Source organism: Rhamphochromis longiceps, linkage group LG14 (assembly GCF_057381845.1).
Source record: "Rhamphochromis longiceps isolate RC_006_pf linkage group LG14, R_longiceps_female_GT1.1, whole genome shotgun sequence".
In the NCBI taxonomy this organism is placed as follows: domain Eukaryota; kingdom Metazoa; phylum Chordata; class Actinopteri; order Cichliformes; family Cichlidae; genus Rhamphochromis; species Rhamphochromis longiceps.
Window position 1 is genome coordinate 9,049,658 of NC_140570.1, and position 21,075 is coordinate 9,070,732.

The window sequence follows — 21,075 nt, forward strand, 5'->3', positions numbered from 1 at the left end:
GTCATTTTTTTCAAGACGTTTTTGTTGTTCTTGTTATCGTGTTTGTGCTCAGAGGTTAACCAAGAGGCACAAAAAAAGTTTGCTCTCAAAGGTCAGACTAACTTTGTATTTGACTATTTCCAGACAAACCAGCAGGAAGACACCCACCGAACGCTGTTTGCCTCTGCACTGACAGCCAACACAAACACACCGAAAATACATTTCCTCACAAACAGACAGCAAAGAAAAAAATCTATACTCGGCTTGTGCGAAGGGTTGGCCTGTCTAGTTTGAAGAGTTTGTGCAGAGTCAAAACTTACTGCTGTAGAGACAGACTTTTGGGAGACAGGTCTTCCTACTATGCAAAAGATCGTGTTAAGAGGCAAATCGCATTTACTTTTGTAAATAGTAATGGACATAGTAAATGCACAACCTTGCAAAGATGTCCCAATAAAGAAGCAGTCTGTGGGAGCAGGACAGATCACATAAAGGTAGTAATAAGGACCCACGCGGAGTGAATCATGGTTTAATTACCTTACTGTGTATCATTAGAGCAGTACAGTAGATAGTTAAATAGGTTGCAGACAGTATTGGTTAGACTGAGTTATCATGAAATTGAGGGAGCTGGAGGCAGGGCAACTTACTATAGCCGGATGGCTTCAGGGAGATCAACATAGGTTAGATCAACACTAGTTTCACCAAAACTAAAATACACAATATGGAGAAGAAAAATTGGACCCCACTGCATAATCGTTGAATTCAAGTGTTTTCAGTGTCACAAAATCAAACACTTGCTCATGGAGTTTGTAATTTTTTGTTAAAGAAAGAGTCATTGTAAAGGGCTCACTGGATTTAAGCTAGCATTGCGACAAGTCAGTTTGTGAAATTTCTTCTCTCCTAGATATTCCATGATCAGCTTTAAGTGGTATTCATTACAGAATGGAAGTGTTTGGGAATCACAGCAACTCAGCCACAAAGCTTCAGACCACATAAAGTTACAGAGTGAAGTGCTGAGGCACCTCTGGCATTAATATCGGCACAAAAGCTATGCACTGGGAGCTTCATTGCATGGGTTTGCATGGCTGATCACCATGTGCAAGTTTGCCTGATGCATGTCACAATAAAAATCCCTTTTCTAAATTGCATAAAATGACAAATGTTTGTCCGATCACAAATTCATGGTAGCTGCCGCACTTTGAGAACATCAGGAAAATGATATATTTACATAACATTAAGTTCTTCTTGAGTAAAGACCATAATTATATTCCAACACATGTAACACCAGCAACTGTAAAAACTTGCCACTGTTAGCACGCTAGTTAGCACTAAGCTCGCTGTCTCTACTGACAAAGTATCCTCCTCTAACATAGCTGTTACATAGCCACGAGTGTGACCACTGTGAATGAAGGTGTAAAGCATTCCACACTTAAGACTGTGAGTTCTTCAACTTTCGATAAGTCACTTGTCACTTCCTGTGTTATATATATATATTATATACAGAGGTGGGACCAAGTCATTGTTTTGCAAGTCTCAAGTAAGTCTCAAGTCTTTATCCTCAAGTCTCAAGTGAAGTCTCAAGTAATGTCAGGCAAGTCCGAGTCGAGTCTCAAGTCACTGGTGTAAAAGTCCGAGTCAAGTCACAAGTCTTAAACTTTGAATTTCAAGTCCTTTCGAGTCTTTAAAAACCCCCGAAAAAAAGCATGTTGCAGTTATATGCTAAATGTAAATATTAGACCATGTAATTTTAAAATCTGTGTTTTTCTCAACACATGACAAAATAGTGAACTTAGAAAATATACACAAATTGTGAAATTGCACCTCTATAAAATGCAGCTCAATTAAACCTAGCTCCAAGAATAATTTTCACCGACAGTTCTGAGATAAGCTGCATGTTATTCTTGGATGCGGTTGTAGGACCAGCTTTAAAATCGCATGACAAAAATATCATACATATTAAAAAAAACTGTATCACCAACGTAGCCTGGACAACATTTGCTAGTTAGATGAAGTCAGCTATCTCATCATAGCATATTTATATGCATATTTATAATCATACGGTTCTTGGAGTGAGTGCATACACTCATGAAGTTTAGTAACTTCAGGTCACTGCAACAAGCCCAGGTACAGTTTACCGACGGATGGGTGCAGGACCTTGAAACGCACCGTGTAGAACGAAAGACCATCGTACATATCATAAGTTTACCAGTCTCACAAATCGTCGTCATAAATACACATTCCTTAACCGTTTATTAATAGGACCTTTGAGCTCAACGGTAATTAATTAGTAGTGGAAATAATTTCTGGTACCCATCACAGAAATGTAGCAGTGACAATAATACTGTATGCTGTAATCGCACTGGGCAATTAGTGATACAAAAACCTGTTTTATCCTGTGAATAAAAGTATATGTTTTTGTCAATGTACCATAATAACAGAAGCGAAACGCAATATTGTGTCAGGACAATTCACTATTTATGCACAATAAATAAAGGAGCATAGCGCGACAATTTCTGTTCAGCGCCAGACTTGCTTGTAACCTATATCACTAATTATGTTAAGAAAAATGACGCATTAACTACAACAGCAGACTGACCTTTGTGGAAATGCTTGGAGCAGACTAACCTGTGAGCTGGAGGGTTCTGGGACGTTATATTTGATCTTTGAATGGCTGCAATCCAGGCCATCCGTCGCGTCTTTGTTACTTCGGAAACATGGCTCGAACAATTTCTCTTCAACGTCGTAATCCGATAACAACCGATCTCTTTACCCGTCGGCTTCCCGTGGCTGTCATGCGACCGGCTATTGCAGTTAATAATACAACGGCTTCTTGACATTTTTGTGTTTCTTTTTATCGCTGTGTGACTGATTTCAATTGAAAGCCTGCGTGCGCTAGTACCTCTTGCCACGAGTTCCCAGAATCCTTTGCGGTTTTACCCCTGAATGACATCACATTTTCAATCTCTATATAATATGCATGTTAAGTTTTATATTTGGGGTGAAATATCAAGTCTTTTCAAGTAAACCGGTTAAAGTCCAATTCAAGTCCCAGGTCATTGGTGTAAAAGTCCAAGTCAAGTCACAAGTCTTAGAACATTTTTTCAAGTCAAGTCTAAAGTCATAAAATTAATGACTCGAGTCTGACTCGAGTCCAAGTCATGTGACTCGAGTCCACACCTCTGATTATATATATAGGTTCTGCAGCATCCGGTCCCGTACCAGCAGACTGAGAGACAGCTTTTTCCATCAGGCCATCAGACTGCTGAACACGTCATAGACACCTCAGCTTCACTACTGGAACTTCAACATTATGCACTCCACACTGTATATAAATGCCACTTGTTTTGCACATATTCAACTCTGTATATTTTATATATTTTATTTATTTATTTATTTTTTTTATTTTTTTATTTTTTTTACTATTTAATTTGTAAAAATGTGTATACACACACACACACACACACACACACACACACACACACACACACACACACACACACACACACACACGTAGGAAAACATTTAGTATACACATCCAGAAATGCATACACTATTATATATTGTACATATATTTATTAGTTTCAGGTTGGCCATTCTTGTATTTTGCTCGTTTGTCTTGTTGTGTTTGCACATCTCTGTTGCTTGTGGGGCTCGCACACAAGAATTTCACTCGCATGTGCTGTGCCAGTGTGCCTGCACATGTGATGTGACAATAAAAGTGATTTGATTTGATTTGATTTGATATATTTTGAGAGTTGACATAAGATGCAGCCTCACAAAACCATTAGTGTGGCTGTAGCTATACTGACTTATCAGATCGTACCGTAAACTGCAAATTAAAGAGCAGATAAATAATAAGATTAAAAGAAGTGAATGTAATCTTTTTTTCAGCTAATACTCAGTGAACATCAGCTCTACACATAGTTTTTTAGTTTTTTCCCTTTTAACAACATATAAGATTTGGTTTTAGATTTTATACTAATAAAAATCTCATAAAGGCTGCCAGGGCAAATTGCCCTACAAAGGTTTCTGTGGTTTTACGTCATATATTGTCATGTACATGACAACTGAGTTATGACAAAAATGCTATATGAGTAGTGCAGTTCTGATAGAGGGCTCCTCTGTGTCCAGAAGATGTAAGAAAACTAACTGCTTTTGTTCCCACCCTCCCTTTTAACAGTCAGACAGTAACATGATTACACGAGAAACTTGGGCACATGATCTGACCTTAAGTTCAGCTTCAACTCTAATTATGAAATTAAGTGGCGTATGGATTTTATTCTGCTGCCCAAATTGGAAAACCTCATTTTAGTCTCTGGCGAGAGTTTATCTATTTCTTTCCCCCCTACACTCACACACACAGTTGCCCATAGTAAATGCACAAAGAAACTCTGTATGAAATATTTGGGTTGCACATGGATCCAAACTGGATTGAGATCCAATGAGCCCATAGTGGAGCAACATTTTCCCCGCGTCTGCATTCATCATATCAAACATGTCATACATCAGTGGCAACAGAAGGCCCTTTCTTTTAAAGACTGCAGGATCCAGTCTAGTAGTTGCATTACATAGCCACTGCATTACAGCCGCAAGACGCAAACCACCTTTAGCAGCCTCTAAACCCTCCTGAATGGGAACCTGTCTAACTACCTACACCTAGAAGGGGCCTATCTTGTGGGTTTGGGGGCATCTTACATTAACTTTAAGGGGTCACATAAGGAATATATGTTAAAGAAACAGTTTCTAAACTTAAACAAACATGTATATATATATATATATATATATATACACATATATATAGTGATATACTGTAGGTTTTGTTGTTGTTGTTGTTTTTTGTTTGTTTTTTGTTTTTTTAAATTTAATCACCACTGGTAGCAGCACTGAGCATCTGTGTATGTGAAAATAATAACCTGTCATGTAACACACATGACATACTGGCACTCTGCTACAAGCATAATGATTAAACCAAAAACATGATTACTGGAATGCGGCTTGACAAGTTATATTTTTCAGAATTCTTTGCTTGTTCGATACAATGAAGTGTCACGTAACAGCTGCTTCCCAGCAGTAAATGCTTGATAGGCATAGTAAGTGTCAAAACAGGTCATTGTAACGTGATTTCACTTATCCAAAAAGGTTTGGATCATGGCTACCTTTTATTTGACAAGCCACTAAATTATCAACGTGTTGTGTCCTCAGTCATGACAACTGACCTTTAGAAGATAAATTATTGAAATTAAATAATGATATTCAGTGAGTTTAATTATTTTAAAATGTAACACAAATACATTGTAAGTAACTGTAATTAAAATACCTAAAAATGAACAGTAATCAGTTACTCTACTTTTTCAGTGGAAAAGTAATTTAATTACAGTAATGCGTTACTTAGTAACGCGTTACACCCAACACTGCTTCTGAGGTATCTGGAACACAGCATTAAAAAGCAATTGCTGAGGTTATTGTGGTTACTTAACATATTTTATATACAGTCTGTGATCACAACACTAACAAAATGACTGCATAGATGGTTGCGTTAAAAAAATGGGAGGCAGGAAAATAATAAATCCTTGTAACTACAAAACTACTCTAGGTGTTATTGCATTTTTAGGGAGCTTCGCTTTTAGAAGTTGAACTACAGATTTGATGGAGAATTAAATACGTTGAAGCCACTATGACCAGAGCCCGGATAGCTCAGTCGGTAGAGCATCAGACTTTTAATCTGAGGGTCCAGGGTTCAAGTCCCTGTTCGGGCGGCGGAAGTTTTAAATATCGAGACTAAACACTGAGCATAAACAAAACCCAAACTGGAACTACATGATATAATTTTTAGGAGTCGTGATTATGTAGTTCTCCAACTAAATGCTGTGGCTTGTATTCAGCCATTGTGTTCGTTTATATGAGTGCTATATCCTGGTGTCCTACTGTAACCTGAACGAATACAAATAAAAGCTTTAGATCAGCCTCGTTTCGTGTCTCTTCTACGTTACATCAGCCCAGCTCGTTTCTCTGAGTCCAGTGACGATCTCTGCCCTCAAACGACATCACGTGAAAGAATAGTGACAGGGATCCCTCAGCCAATCGGCTCCTCTGTTTTGCGGCTTCCCATTCGACGATAAACATTGCGACGTGACCCGCAGAGCTCCTCAGTGAGGCAATAGCACGTCAGCGGGAGGGAGGTCGAGTGTAGTCCATAGTTGATCTTATTACCACAAGACTGGAATTACCCGACAACATTAAAGACACGCACACTTTTACGGTGAAGCAGTGTCCCGTTCAGAAAGGAGAAGACGCTGTCCTGTCGCTCTGACGTCTGCCATTACCAACGCACTCCCGCTAGCCGTGGCAGCTAGCGCGAGCTAGCTAAGTTAGCTGTTACATACCCTCGCTTTTAGCACGCAGCTGACCTCCACCACAACACAGACCTGCTGAGTAACATTTGCTTGCTACGACGGGGTCGACATTCCCCCGTCTCTTCACTTACGTTCCCGTTGCCCCCTGTGTGGTGCCCCGTGGACGCTTCCCGAATATGATCCACAATGAGTCAAAGAGATACCTTAGTTCATCTGTTTGCTGGAGGGTGAGTATATTCCTCGTCTTCCTGTCGTCAGAGCGGGGCTAGCTAGCCACACACTGTGAGTTAATTGCAATCGCTATAGACGCTGTAGCTGTCCATTATGTGTATTTTGGCTTTGGGTAGTTGCGTAAAGGTAACCCAGAGATAACTTTTTGCATCACTGTCAGATGTCAGCTAATCTTGTCCTCACGTATGCGCACTCGCAGTTTTCTCAATGACATTTCAATGTATGAATGAAATGGCTTTTTACGAACACTCGGAAGTCTTCGTCAGAGTTGTGTATTATCATATATTATTTATAGGTACGACCAGGAAAATTTTGGCTTTAGAAAGCCGGCGTCTTTAAACGTCTGTGCGCCTTGTGTGCAGCAAAACAAATGTGGGCAGACTCCCAGTAAAGGTCACTCGAAATAGTGACATCTCAACTATGTCAGCGTATCTTAACTATAGGCTTGTATCAAACTCGTTTTCCAAAGCATATTCGGTATATAGCACGTTCAACTATGATTGAATCACAGCCTGGGACTGTTACGAAAGGGTGTGAATCAGCAATCCTGTATTTTTGCAGATCCGTGAATTTTGCAGAAACGTTCATCTTCCGTCTGAAAGACTGACCTGGTACACAGTGAAACACAATACTAGTGTTTCAGCACTAGAAATGGGCAAAGGGATCATTTATCAGCTTAAATGAGCTCTTTGCTTCTCTTTAACAACATGCAGCAGTTTATTACACTGGCATACTAAACCATATTTAAGAAAAGCACGGATAAGAGTTCTGCTTTTGTAGGCCTGAACATGTTGAGTGGGTGTTATCTTGTTAAAGGAGTCAGTTTTTGCATATTAAGCTGTAGTCGTATGATGTCTCTGATGTCCTGCTTTCCCTTTATATACAGTAATTATCTGACTCTTGATTACTTCACCTCTGCTAAAAACTGTGTTTTGGGGACTTGCTTTCCCTGTTTATCTGTGTGTGTGTCTCTCTCTCTCTCTAACACACAGACACACACACTCTCTGTTTTGGTATCAGTTGAAAATTAACTTTAAGTGTAGATAACTGCTGTTTACAATTCTTTTGCTATTGCCTAGCCTAAACTAAACCTAACAGGACCTGACCAATACAGTCCTGTTAGGCTCAGTTTATTTATCGAGTTCATGTAGATAATATTCTTGTGCTTTGTCGATGCAGTTTGTTTTACTTTTCGTACCTGACTGTACGTTGTACCTGCTGTTTGAATATTTGTAAAAACTGTAAAAAAATAAATAATAACAGTATGTTTACAAGATATGTTAGCCACAATATCTATTGTACCTCATGCTTAAAAAAAGTCTGTCTTAAAAATTCAAAATTAGCAATGCATGGGAGCCCTGAATATTGCAATGAACATGGTGTAGGCATTAAGATCATTTAGAGCATCAATGATATATTAGTTTTCTTTTCACATTCAGTTTCATTACAATTATACTAAAAGTGATACATTTAACTTGTACATCCCCATGATCTAAGACTGCAGCGTTAGCTTTGTACACATAAAATGAGGTAGCCTTTAGTTTCTGTGAAACATAATTAGCTGCCATTGGTTGAAATAACCAAGCTTTATTACTACATTTACACTGTTCTAAGAATCCTCTTCTAACCATGATGATCTAAACCAAGGTTCCAATGTTTTCTGCACTTAGCTTTCTGATATTAATGGCCACTCAAGTGGCCATTAATATCAGAAAGTATAGAGATTTATTTTTATATTTGAATCTGCCTGACAAAATCCCCTTGTTGTAATTCTAAATGTTTAGTTGCTGCAAACTGGCTACTCTTGGCAGTTTCCCTTCTCAGCTTCCTTTCTGGCAGGCTAACCAGGTCAGTCTTCAGTGCTGATCCTACTGTGATCTTGAGATCCAATAAGCTTGCGAGTCATTCCAATCAGAACTGGCAGCTAGGGGAGAACTGGTTCACATGGCACTACAGCAATGTAATTGATTCTGCAGAGGAGAACAAGGGGTATAACTGAAAAGCTCGCTGGAGAGGCAGCTGATTAGGAAGAATTTATAGTATTCCAAACATATACGATTACTTATGCTTCAGAGAAACTAATGATACATCTTTGTCCTGATGTATGACATGATGAATACAAAGTGGGGCTGGCTGCACCTGACTTTGAAGCCTGCTAAAAACAGAAGTATTTTTATTTGTTTCCTAGTTTATTAAAATCCACATATCTAGGAATTTTAATATGGTGTGGTGCTAAATGGGAGCATGCTGTTACTTCCCAAGAAACACAAAGCATTCCTGGCTGGCTTTCTATCCCAACACTGTGCTTTTTCTTGTCTACATGCCTGGGATCTTTAGAATTCCACTCACCACACCGGGTGATTCGTTTAGGCAACGCTTTGCGGATCTTTTGGTAAAGAATACAGGAACTGTTTGTGCCGATTTTATCTGTTGTGCTTTGCTGGCTCACATCAGCCTTCTCTGTTTTTGCACCAGATGTGGGGGCACCGTAGGAGCCATATTGACTTGTCCACTGGAAGTAGTGAAGACCCGTCTCCAGTCATCCTCCATCACCCTCTATGTGTCTGAGGTTCAGCTCAGCACTGTCAATGGGGCCAGCGTGGCCCGTGTGTCTCCACCGGGCCCCCTGCACTGTCTCAAGTGGGTATCTTTTAACATGTCACACACATACACACAGAGCATATTTTGACATTGTACATAATGTTAGCATTGCTTTGAATTAGCAGCTTACAGTTATTTGAGCTAAAATGAGTGGAGCTGTTCACATGTGTATTCAGTTGTCTGTACTCTCCCCGAGAGGTGGTTTAATCTGGCCAGTGCCCCCCTGGCAAAACCACTCTCTCCCTGAAATACAACTCCTCAATAGCAGCCTTTGGGAGAGGTACACACAGGAGAACACACTAGTTGCTTTAGTCAAAGAGGACATTTCACAGCAAATCCAACTGTTACCATTTATTTATCTGTGATTTTATTTGTGAAACTAATCATCAGTCACAGTATCTGTTATGACAGTCACAGCAATACCATACAGATTTAGGCAGAGGGTGTAGTGGTTTACACATTGGACTAACACGTTAATGATCCCTGGTTCAGTCCCAGAATGAGACACAAATCCCAAATGTAGGGTTTCATTAGCATCCGATGTAAAAACCAAACCCATTGTGGCAACCCAAAAGCAGCATGGCAACTTTAGAAGAGGAGCGAATGCTACTCTGAAAAAAGTGTGTTCGATGGCAGAGTGCTACCTTTCCAGTTTAGTCATATGGGAGTTGCCAGCTGCAGCTTTGCTCTGCAGGATGTAGTGTATTCCTAACTTATTCATGTTTTATATGTTCTCCAGCTGCTGCTGAGTACAGACATTGTTGACATGTTGCAGGCTGTAGATGAAGGGGTGCAGTCAGCAGGCCTGTGTGAAAACACCTGGCTACCCCTGCTAACTAAAGCTGAAACTGCACACCAGTATTTAGACCTGATTCATGACTGGAGACTGAAACTCTTCAGCTTTTGGAAGCTGTTGCCAAAGACTGAGAAATGAGCAAAATCATATCACAATTTCTGGCTCTAGTTTAATTATTACTACTTGTAAATCTCATGTTGATTTGGGTGAAAACAACCTGCAGCATAGCACATTGGGTGCTGCCACTCTTTAAAGTGGTGGAGTGCTCCTAATCCTTGGGAACAAACTGAGACATTGTGTTTTATTGTGTGTCCCCCTAGACCTTGCGGTGTTCATTACACACGACAATCCAAGTGTTGGAGTGACAGTTTTTGCTATTCTTAGATTGCCTGCTTGTTTTAGGGCTTTGAAACTAGGTTAAGGTTCAACACAGAGGGTCTGGGTTGGTGATGTGGTGAGGGGGGCATAACAAAACTGTAATGACTATAAATAGGGCTGGCACTCTGGGATTGTCTGACTGGCATCATCTTTAGGAAAAGACTTTCTGTCAGATAACCTTGGAGTTTTGTGCAATACGTTGCTTCTAATCCACATATTTCTGTGTGTGTGTGTGTGTGTGTGTGTGTGTGTGTGTGTGTGTGTGTGTGTGTGTGTGTGTTCAGATTGATATTGCAGAAAGAGGGACCTCGATCTCTCTTCAGAGGCTTGGGGCCAAATTTGGTGGGTGTGGCACCTTCCAGGTAAGTTATGTGATACGTTGTGTTTTTCTTACTGTTAGCATTACGTACAAAAGCACGACCTGATATACCCGTGTTGGTTTTGTTAATGCGTCATCATAACATAGGACCAGGATCAGTATTACAACTAAATCACGTTGTCTGAGCATTCAGTTTGCATTAGAAGTTAGCTAACAGCAAACTTAACTTGATAATATAATTTATTATATTGGCATATATTTATATAATATGGTTATATATTGGCATATAATATATTTATTATATTATAGAGCCATTTCTTGTTCATTGCAAAGCTATGACATCCCAACAGTATGACTGGTCAGTTGCCATATTGATCCTGGAACATCAAACCGTGCTTTTATCTATATCCAAGCACTTTTAGCTAACATCACAAACACTCACACTCTGATGCAGTTGGGTCAACTCGGGATGGTAGACGACCAGTTCTACCACCTGAACCACAGCCGGCAAATGAGGGGCAGAAAGAGACTGTTAGCCAAGTACTAGTTTAATAGTTATAGTTAATTCTATCATCATTATTTGTTATCAGTTTCAAAACATTGTGGAGTCAAGCTGAACAGATAAAATGGTTTGCTCTGATGGTTTTATTCTTATCTTTTTTCTCACTGTCTTCCTGCATTATTATTTTGACCATCCATAATCCTCCATTTCATCTTTCTGAGTCATTCCTAGATGATGATTATCCCGCTATGTTCAGCTTCCAATTTTGGAACATGTGTCCAAATGTTTACTGGTTATTAAGATTCCGTATTCGTGGGTGAATTAATGACTGTTAGACAAGAAAATTTCCACCACCTTGTTTTAGTTGGTGTGAGGTAATTCTTTTGAACAGGTGTCATTGATCTACTCCAAAAAAATTTATTGTTACTGTGGCCAAGTAATTGGCCTCTGTTCCTTTTTGACACCAAAGGCCTTTCTTGGCATCATTTCTATGCAGGTCAAATTTGTACAGCCATGTTCTGATTGTAGATTGATCCATGTGCACACAGTAAGCTACAGGAGTGCAGGCGTATTTAATCATCTTCTGCACTCCTTGCTGCTGTTGTAGATATTTTTGTCTATATTGTTACATAGTTTGATATCATAAGCTCATATAGTTTTTGACAACCTTGAAGAATCAAGAGCACTAAAAATACTGTGTGCTTTAAAGAAATGTTGATTTAAGTATCTGGTAAAAAGTCTACAGCTCCATAGCCTGTGAAAAACAGTTGTGCTCTGTAACTACTACAACGTTTGCTGAGGTTACTTGGTGACGAAGAAGAATCAGGGATCCACACTCATTAAGGAGCCATTCATTGTCATGGCATTCTCAGCAGTTTGTGCACCACTGACTTCATGGCGACGTGTTCACATAGTCTAAGCCTGGGGAAAACTTCTAACCAACTGCCATAATAGTTTCATTTCATTAACCGCTCTGACTGGTAATGAGAGAAGCAAAGTGGTGACTAATGGCAGTGGGCAGCAGCTAGTGCTGCGGAAGCAGGTGCCAGTGCTAAGCATACACTAAGTGTTTTGTTAGTGTTATATGAACAAATGGTTAGGTAGAGGAAAGGAAGGAAAAGAGGACTCCTGAGTACAGATGGAGATTTAATGAAAAGCAAGCAAAGATTCGCACTACAATGTGACGGATGAACTCCAAACATCATTAAAAGTCTGACTAAGCACATTTGACAAACCGGTGTACAAATGAACCAGATGGCGCACAGCGTAGTGCCATTACTGGAATAAAAGCAAAAGCAGCGCTCCTATTTAGACACAAGTGTGAACATGATCATTATGACCATTTTAATTAGTGAAAACAACTAAAGATAATTACTGCAAATAAATGAAGGCATGCTTTTTTTGCTGAAAGCCTTATTTGTCCAACTAGGCTGATTTGCTGAGAATATTAGTTCTGCTCTTGGCTTTACACCTAATGAATTTTTAAACCCCATTAAACTGAACCAGACACGAGGGCAGTTGTACACTTGTTAATGCAGTGTAATTGATGAGCTGTATTGCTACTGGAGGCAGTGGCTCAGACTAATTAGTTGTGCGCTGAAATACAAAAACATGGCATATATAACTTGTTTTGCCTCATTCCAGTTTAACACATGCTGACCCCCTTTTTTTGTCCTCCTTTTCTACTAATAGAGCAATCTACTTTGGTGCTTACTCCACTGCCAAAGAGAAACTGAACGGCGTGTTGGAACCTGACTCCACACAGGTGCACATGGTGTCGGCTGGAATAGCAGGTAACTACATGTCTGCAAAAAAGTCTTTTTTAAAGTCAAAGTTAAATTAGTTGCATAAAACACTCTCAAGTCTTTTTCTTACAGTCTTCTTCTATGGATTTAAGATTTTAACTTCCTTGCCTTAAACTTAAAGAATCCCCACAGTGGTGGTACAAAAGACTACTAGTACCTACTCTACTCAACTCAACTTTACTGTACTCGGTTTCAGTCATTTTTTTCATGATAATTGAGTACCACTTAATATGCATAGGGTCGTTATAGCAACGCGCCCGAAAGTCCACGGCGTCATTTCTATCCAACAAACAACATGACAGCAGGGGATAGTGATGCAATACCTGCTGCTCAGTGTATGGCTTTTTCAGACTCCGGGACCACCGTGTTGTTTTTGTGTAGCCGTTTCCCTCGTTGCTGGATTTCAAAAATGGCGTTTCTGATTTTTGTAAGAGAGTGGCTCTCATGAGTCATCGAGTTACGCCATTGACTGGCCAATCAGTGTCATGCACTGATTGGCACATGTTGCACATGTTGCACATGTTGATGTCACATTTCCAGAACCATAAGTCAGTTTATTTGTACATTTGAACACTGGAGTCTGTGAAGAATGACTCACTTTTGGAACCAGCCTCAAGTGGCCAATGTGGGAACTGCAGGTTTTGGCACGTGTGTGTTTTTTGTTTGTTTTTTGTTTTGTATTTAAATTAGCTTTTGTTTTTTGTGCTTTCTTTTTTCTTTATCCAGCACAAATATAATCTCTTCATTCTTAAACTAATTTGGTGGTGCAATAAAGGTCAGACTGCAAATATGAAATGCACATCCATATCGTTTCCTTAAAAACTATAGAGTTTTAAATCTATAAAGTCTTTTTCATTGCAGTAAATGGCTATGTCAAAAGAAGAAGAAGGAGAAAACTAGAGGTGTTTTATGCAACTAGTCCCCAAGGCATCAGACAGACATGCATCATCGTGTCCTGCTTTTTAGAAACTAAAATAGCAGTTGTTTCTAATGTTGTGAGCATATTGATCTTGACTCTTCAGTGTTGGTAAGCTTCCACAAATAGTCATGTTACATGAAAGTTAAAGTGGTAAAACTAATATTGTATCAAATTTGATTAAAATCCAGTTCCATACAAGTTGTGACGTGTGTACAATGTAAATGACAACAGAATACAATGAGTTGTAAATCTCATCAACCCAAATACTGTTCCCAGTAAAACACAAAAAAAAGTCATGAAATGTTCAAATCTAGACATTTTACTTTTTATCAAACATATTAGCTCATGTTGAATTTGATGGCAGCAGCATGCCCCAGAAAGTTGGGTGAAGACAGCAGAAGGCTATAAAAGTCAATTGGACTAAAAAGAAACATTTGGAGGAACATTTTGCAACTAAATAGGTTACCTGGCAACAGGTCAGTAACATGATTGGAGCATGATGATGAAGAGCATTTTAGAGGGACAGCCTTTCACCAGTTTCCAGGAAACGGTGTCTATAAATTTCATCATACTGTTAATCAGACATTAAATATCTCATCATCTACAGTATATAAAATCACTAAAAGAGCTCTAAAAGAAATCCCTGTGCACATTCTGGATGTACAGACAGAACTTCAGTAAAAACAGGAATGATTCTGTCATGGAAATCAGTGCATATTTCTGAGATTTTCAAATGCATTGCATTCAGTTTTATTTCGATTTTACTGCGTCCCAACTTCTATGGAATAGGGGTTGTAGGAAAATCCTACAGGCATCACTTGTGTTTCTTTACTAGTTGCTGTGTGTGTGTATGGCTCCCTTTGCAATGCTGATTAAAATAAATGTGTTATGAGGTCAGATTTAAATACCACTCCACAATTCTCTGATGCCTTGCATGTCAGGGGTGGGTTATCTGCTCTCAAGTGGCTGATTGTTTTGGGAATAATAAACCTGTATGATATGGGTCAGTCAGACTGCTTCACTGAGTTTCTGGGTGAATCCAAAGTTCACAGTAACACCACTTGTAGCACACCATGACTTAGACCTTTCAGCAAACCAGTCAAGGTCAGCGTCACTACATTTCCCTCCAGCAGCAACCAACAGAGCTTCCTGAGCTGAAGTGACAGGTGACGAGGTGTTAACAGTCATCTCATCTTTACGTGACACACATAGCAGAGGCTAGAGCAGTTTTCTGCTGTTGATAGCAGGAAGAGTAAGCGTAGATGCTAGTCTTTCAGCCTCAGGATGGTTGTGCATTCGATGATTCCTCGTTTATACTATTCCCACAGTATTTTAATTTATTTAATAAAATATCAATATCTGGTCTCCATGTATCGATATAATATCACCATGCAAAAGATTGCGATACTATGCTGTATTCTTTTTTTCCCTTCCCTACCACTAACATTTAAATACAAATATTAAGTAATATTAAGATGTATGGAATATAGATTGCATAACCTAGTAAAAATCCGAATCGCAGGTGAAAGATGACATTAAGAGGCTCTATATAGGAGCGTAAAGTATAATAGACAGTGCAGAGTGTTTTCAGTTTTAGGGTTTGAAATAAATTGTTAGCAGATGATTCTCTGCTTGACACACTTGGATATGATGGTTGAGGAGCTGCAGAAAGGCTCAGTAAAAATAAAAAGATAATGCTGAGCTTTTCTAGTAGAGCTGAAAATGAGCATAACCGTCCCTATTATCCCTTAATCCCTCAGAACTGCAGGTATCCATGCGGCATTGTAGTTTTGCAGTACTCTTGCATTAAACTGTTATTTTTATGTAAGTTTATTTCAATCAATGAACAGCTGTTCTCTCCCGTCATATCCATTCTGCTGTCTTTGTGTGTGTGTGTGTGTGTGTGTGTGTGTGTGTGTGTGAGTGTGAGTGAGTGAGATTTCACATGACGTTGTGCATTATGTTAAATCCTGCGGGGTGATGGTGGGAATGGGATCTTGAATGGTTGCATGCCGGGTCTTTTCGCAAACACACAAGCCCTGTGTCTGTTTTAGGCTTTTACTCTACCGTAGCTCTCCTCTCGCAAGGGCATGAGACCCCCGCACCACCAGGGGTCTCTAGCTGCATCTGTGAGGAGTTACTTGGGTCTGCGTGAGTACTCGCCACAGATCTGTGCTTCTTCTTATGTCTGGTTCTTCTTTCTCTAACTCTCACCTAGCTCATTGGATAAGATGGAGTTTTTCTCTCTTTCTTACAGCTGTTAGCATGACATACAAATCTTATAACATGCAGTTTCCCCTCTACTTGGGGCTACCTGCTTTTGTGGCTTTGATATTTTTTTAATTTAATTTATTTTTTTTTACTAAAAGAACCTGTTTATTCTTACTTTACTGTTAGCATCTTGAGAATTAGCTTATCATATTTCTTAATTTTGTAGAAGAGTAACCTTGTTGTGTTTTTTTTTGCCCTCTTTAGGTTTTACAGCCATCACCGCAACCAATCCAATATGGCTCATAAAGACGCGTCTACAGCTGGATGCAAGGTGAACAGTTCATGTAGCTTTCTTTTTCTTTTTTGTCTGTTGCTCTGATATGCGTCACCACACAGATATTCGCTGTCATTGAAGAACATGTTGCTATCTTTATTTCTGAATCCTCCTTCATAGTTTAAACCAGTTCTACTGAACGAGCGCTGCTTTTGTTTGGACCTTGTGCAGCTCGCCTGGCTGGGTGTGGTCTGTCTTTCATAACCATAAAGCTTCAGGCTTTGACTTTCCTTTATTTTACATGTACAGTAGGTTTCAGAAGTACTTGTAAATCTGACTCTGAAACACTAAGAACAAGGAGCTGTCTGTTTAGATATTGGTTGAATTTAAAGAGATCACACTCAATGCTCTGCATTTAGCTTTAAGTGTTTTCGTGCCCTTCCCACGAGGCTTGCTATGCAAAACGTTGCCAAACTGACTAAAGGTTAATTGGCATGCGCTTCGGTGATCATAGAACAGTTTTCACTTTACACACTCGAATGTGTTTTCAGTGTAAATTTAAACAGTGAACTGGAGACAAATCCTGTGCTTTTGTATTTTCTGCAGTGTAATCGAGGAGTCCATCTTTGCAGGAGCCTTGCTTTGTTCTGTAAACGGGTGGCTTTGTTTGTTTTGTTGAGTAATGTTACCCGGACAAAGGTTAAATTTCATTTGTGTGGAAGTCAGGTGGCTCAGCTCCCTGTTTTATGTTTTATATTCTTAGTAACTGTGTGCAGTTTTCTTTCGTTTAGGGGTTTGGGGGGGGGTTCTGTTTGTATTTTTTTTTGGGGGGGGGGGTTACCCCTGAGCCATGAAAAGCTGATGTGGCATTGTCATCACCTCGCTGGACAGATGGCTGGGCGGCGTGAACACCCAAGTTTGTGACTTGAGAACGAGTCACTCTAGCATTTTCAAATTGATACCACAGGTGTGTCTACTGAGGATCTCTGAGGTTGAATCTCAGTGATCTCGACCTCAATATCAAGGTCAGAGGTCAGGTTTTCTGAAAGTCATCCAGGATTCTGAGCTTGATATCATAGGTGTAACTAATAAGAGGCTGAGTGGCTGCTGGAATTGTTAATTATTTTACATACTGTGCTCTGTAAATGCAACTTCTGTACAATATCTCTTCATCCCTCCTTAAAGTCTCTGAAGAAGAGCAGTTTTTTCTCCAAATCCACAGTGAGAGGAAGCAGTATGCTACACAGCTTGTAATCCCTCCATTTTTCTTGTGTTTTCAGGAATCGAGGCGAGCGAAGGATGAGCGCTTTTGAGTGCGTGCGTCAGGTGTATCAGACAGACGGCTTTCGGGGCTTCTACAGAGGGATGTCGGCATCCTACGCCGGCATCTCAGAGACTGTGATCCACTTTGTGATCTATGAAAACATTAAACGGCGCCTCCTGGAGGCCAAGGCACCACAGAATATGGACGAGGAGGAGGATTTGACAAAAGATGCTTCAGACTTTGTGGGGATGATGCTTGCTGCTGCCACCTCCAAGACTTGTGCCACATCTATTGCTTACCCTCATGGTGAGAGGCTGTTACTAGCTGTTCTCATCTGGATGTCTGATCACCCCCCATTATGTTCTCTTACCCACCCTCTCTCTTGTTCAAATTTGCAGAAGTGATTCGCACGCGACTACGCGAAGAAGGCAACAAGTACCGCTCTTTCTTCCAGACGCTAACGACAGTGCCCAAAGAGGAGGGCTTCCGCGCCCTGTACCGCGGTCTCACCACCCACCTGGTACGCCAGATACCCAACACGGGCATCATGATGTGCACCTACGAGCTGGTAGTCTACCTCCTGAACGGTTAAAGCCTCCCCACCCCCCTCCCTCCTCTATTTGGAGAAAGGAGACCCAGAGCACCTGCACACCAGCTAGCACAGCTAACAGCCTGCTTCCAGAGACAGCACCTCAACTGCTGTCTTGGTGACACAAGACAACACGAGCGGTCGTTCATAAAAAAGTCTGGAGTTTTGTTGTATAGACGAAGAAGGAGTGTGAGAAAGATCTTTGCGTTGGTTTGGGCATCGAGGTTTAGCAGTGGCAAAGAAGTAGATCCCCTATTTTCACTTTTATTCCATCCTTTTCTCCATTCTGACGTAAACTTTCTTCCTTATGAAGAAAGAAGCTAACTTCCAGTATATTCTATCTCTTAACATTACCGTACTAATAATGAAGCTCCGTAATACCAAGTGAGCATAGAACCATCTTAAGTAAAAAGCTTAGATCCAATCCTCATGATCACTTTCTTTTAAAAACAGTTTAGCTCTAGTGCATAGTCCTCCACATATCCCTCAGAGAACCAGCAGAAATCCAGAATACAAAGGCCCCGAAGTCGATAGCTCATCTCGATGTGCATCACAGAGGTCCTGAGAGCGAGGACGAATCGGGGGTTTGTGGCTCACAGAGGGGTGGAGGGAGGTGGATGGAAGAAGACGTGCCTTGTGTGAAGACCGTTGAGCAGCTGGAGATGCATCTCTGGCTGATCTAGAACAACAAAACGTCAAGTCATACACTGGTGTTGTTTGATTTCAGGTGCCCTCAGTCACCGTTTTTACATATCATGAAGGTAAATGCAGTCACCTGCTGGTTTTCAGCGTCCCTCACACTGACTCTGTTATCATCCAAATGATTCAATTCTGTAATCTCACCAAACTAAACAACAGTATAATCCACCGCTCTAAATGCTGCTGTGGTTCATGGTGTGAAGTAAAAAACAGTAGAGGTAACTAAGCTTAACAGACTGTGGCATAGATGCAGATAAATATATGAAATAACTACCTAACGTGATTGTATTTGTCGGGCCAATTTAGTCGAGATGCAGACGTGTAGTGTGTTTTCTTTACTGGAGCACTTGGTAGTTGTTACCTTTCTCTCAGAAAACGTTATTGTTTATAGCGGCTTTTCTTTCTCCATAGTGCTCATCTCATTGTACTCTAATTTTTATTCCCTTAGCTGGAAAATCCAGGCTAGTTTTCCAGGCGAGGACAATCCTCTTGAGTTTACACTGGAACACTTGTTGTACAGCTTAGCCAGCACGTGGAGGAGGTTGGCCAGGAATATTCTGTGTCATAAAACACACATTAATTAACTGCAGTTTAAAAACAAAAAAGAAGTTTGTTTTTCTTGATTCCCTATAATGTTGTTGTTGTTTTGTTTTTTTTCAGTCGTTTTCAACCAGTTAGAAAAATCTTTTTTTGGGTGAGTGTGACCAGAGGGTCAGTGTGTTTTATGTCTTCTTTGGAAACCTTTGAGGGTTTTGTTTTTTTGGTTTTTTTTGTGGCATCTTTGTTTAAACATTACAAACAATACAGTGTTTTTTTGTTTTTGTTTGTTGTTTTTGCTGTGATTGTATTTATCCCGTTAACTTTCCTCCTGTTGTGATCCTCCCATTGTAGAGTCGGTATGTTAAACGGTGATTCAGCCCATTACGCTAACAACGCACATCTCGCTTTATGACCACGGGCTCGCCCTTCAGATGTCTTTATCCAAACACTTCACCGCTCAGCTCTTGGTTTTACAGCACGCACAAAGGATGCTCTAGACTCTTCTTTAGACTCTCTGTGTTAAAGTGCAGAGTGTGTGCGTGCGTGTGGCATACAGTACCATCAGCACACACTCTTGATGTCGTGCAAATCCACGAGTGATCTGTTGCTGCTAGTAGCGATCGGACAGTTGCGTATCATGGTGCTGGCTTCACTCACGTGGATTTTGAAGGCTGGACAGATAGTGTGAGCTGATTGTACCTAACCCGATTAAAGGGTCATTTCACTCAAATAAGAGAAAATCTTTCCTCATCTTTCCCCCTGACTCCTAAAAATCTGGAGCGTAAAAGTGCTAACAATGAGTACATTTTATTTTATTTTTTAAACTTTGGGTGATGTGACCCTGTACATGTGCATTTCTAAGCATCTCTTCTTGTTATTTGTCAGATGAACCAATCTTCCCTTGTTATTCCTCAACCCCCACACATTTGCATTATGTACCAGTGAGTGTGTGTGTGGGTTTTTGTTTTTGTTTTGTTTCTTTTGCGTGCGCTTGCCCAGATCAGACTCCCATGTGTGTCATTCAGTTGTATTGTGTGGGCGGGAGACCTGCAAACAGTGTTGTTGTTGAGTTTTGGTTTTTTTTGTTTGTTTTTTAAGTTAATCACTTGAAATTTTTTGCCTTTTCCTGACGCTCTTTGTTGTGTTGCTCCATGTTGTCCTTGATGAGTCGGCTGTGAGTGCGACTCACTATGCATTCTCTCATAACTGTTTTTGTAAAACAAAGTGTCAATAAACCGGAAGGAGTGCAAATGTATTCTGCTGTCAGAGCATCTTTCTTAACTACTCTGAAATACAATTTTTGTTAAAAAATCTTATTTCCTCCCCTTAAAGCAAATATTGAAATCTTTCGCCTGCTCACGCCTCTAAAATGCATCACAATAACATAGTGTGTTGTCAGGATCTGTCAAATTAGTATTCTTCCTAGGATTAGCAAAAACATGAAACTATATTGGCAATATTTAGGTGTAATAAAGAGGCACTATCTTCTGTAGGTGGCTACATAAGATATTATACTGCAAAATGTATATAAATGGAAAGATGAGTGAATACCTAAAACTTAACGGGTAAACAACACTGTCAACAACAGGGTTAGATAAAATGATGTACAGTCACTGGT

General features: G+C 40.1%; 1 protein-coding gene and 1 non-coding gene across 2 annotated transcripts; both read left to right on the forward strand.

The window, feature by feature from the left end:
- The first annotated feature begins 5,659 nt into the window (after positions 1-5,659).
- On the forward strand, positions 5,660-5,732 carry trnak-uuu (transfer RNA lysine (anticodon UUU)). Its single transcript has one exon. It is a non-coding gene; the product is annotated as a tRNA-Lys (tRNA).
- Positions 5,733-6,092: 360 nt separating this feature from the next.
- On the forward strand, positions 6,093-20,712 carry LOC146653540 (solute carrier family 25 member 36-A-like). Its single transcript, XM_085379695.1, has 7 exons — positions 6,093-6,556; positions 9,036-9,200; positions 10,620-10,697; positions 12,849-12,949; positions 16,356-16,422; positions 17,646-17,935; positions 18,028-20,712. Exons 1-7 carry the CDS (start codon positions 6,516-6,518, stop codon positions 18,219-18,221), a joined length of 936 nt encoding a protein of 311 aa, XP_085235821.1. The 5' UTR covers positions 6,093-6,515; the 3' UTR covers positions 18,222-20,712.
- The last annotated feature ends 363 nt before the right edge of the window (positions 20,713-21,075 follow it).

What these genes read in the sequence shown, in the direction of transcription:
- LOC146653540 (XM_085379695.1), top strand. Translation starts at nt 6,516, where the DNA reads ATGAGTCAAAGAGATACCTTAGTTCATCTGTTTGCTGGAGG. An exon ending in GTTCATCTGTTTGCTGGAGG is followed by an intron (nt 6,557 to 9,035) that starts GTGAGTATATTC and finishes TTTTTGCACCAG; the next exon opens with ATGTGGGGGCACCGTAGGAG. An exon ending in GTGGGTGTGGCACCTTCCAG is followed by an intron (nt 10,698 to 12,848) that starts GTAAGTTATGTG and finishes TTCTACTAATAG; the next exon opens with AGCAATCTACTTTGGTGCTT.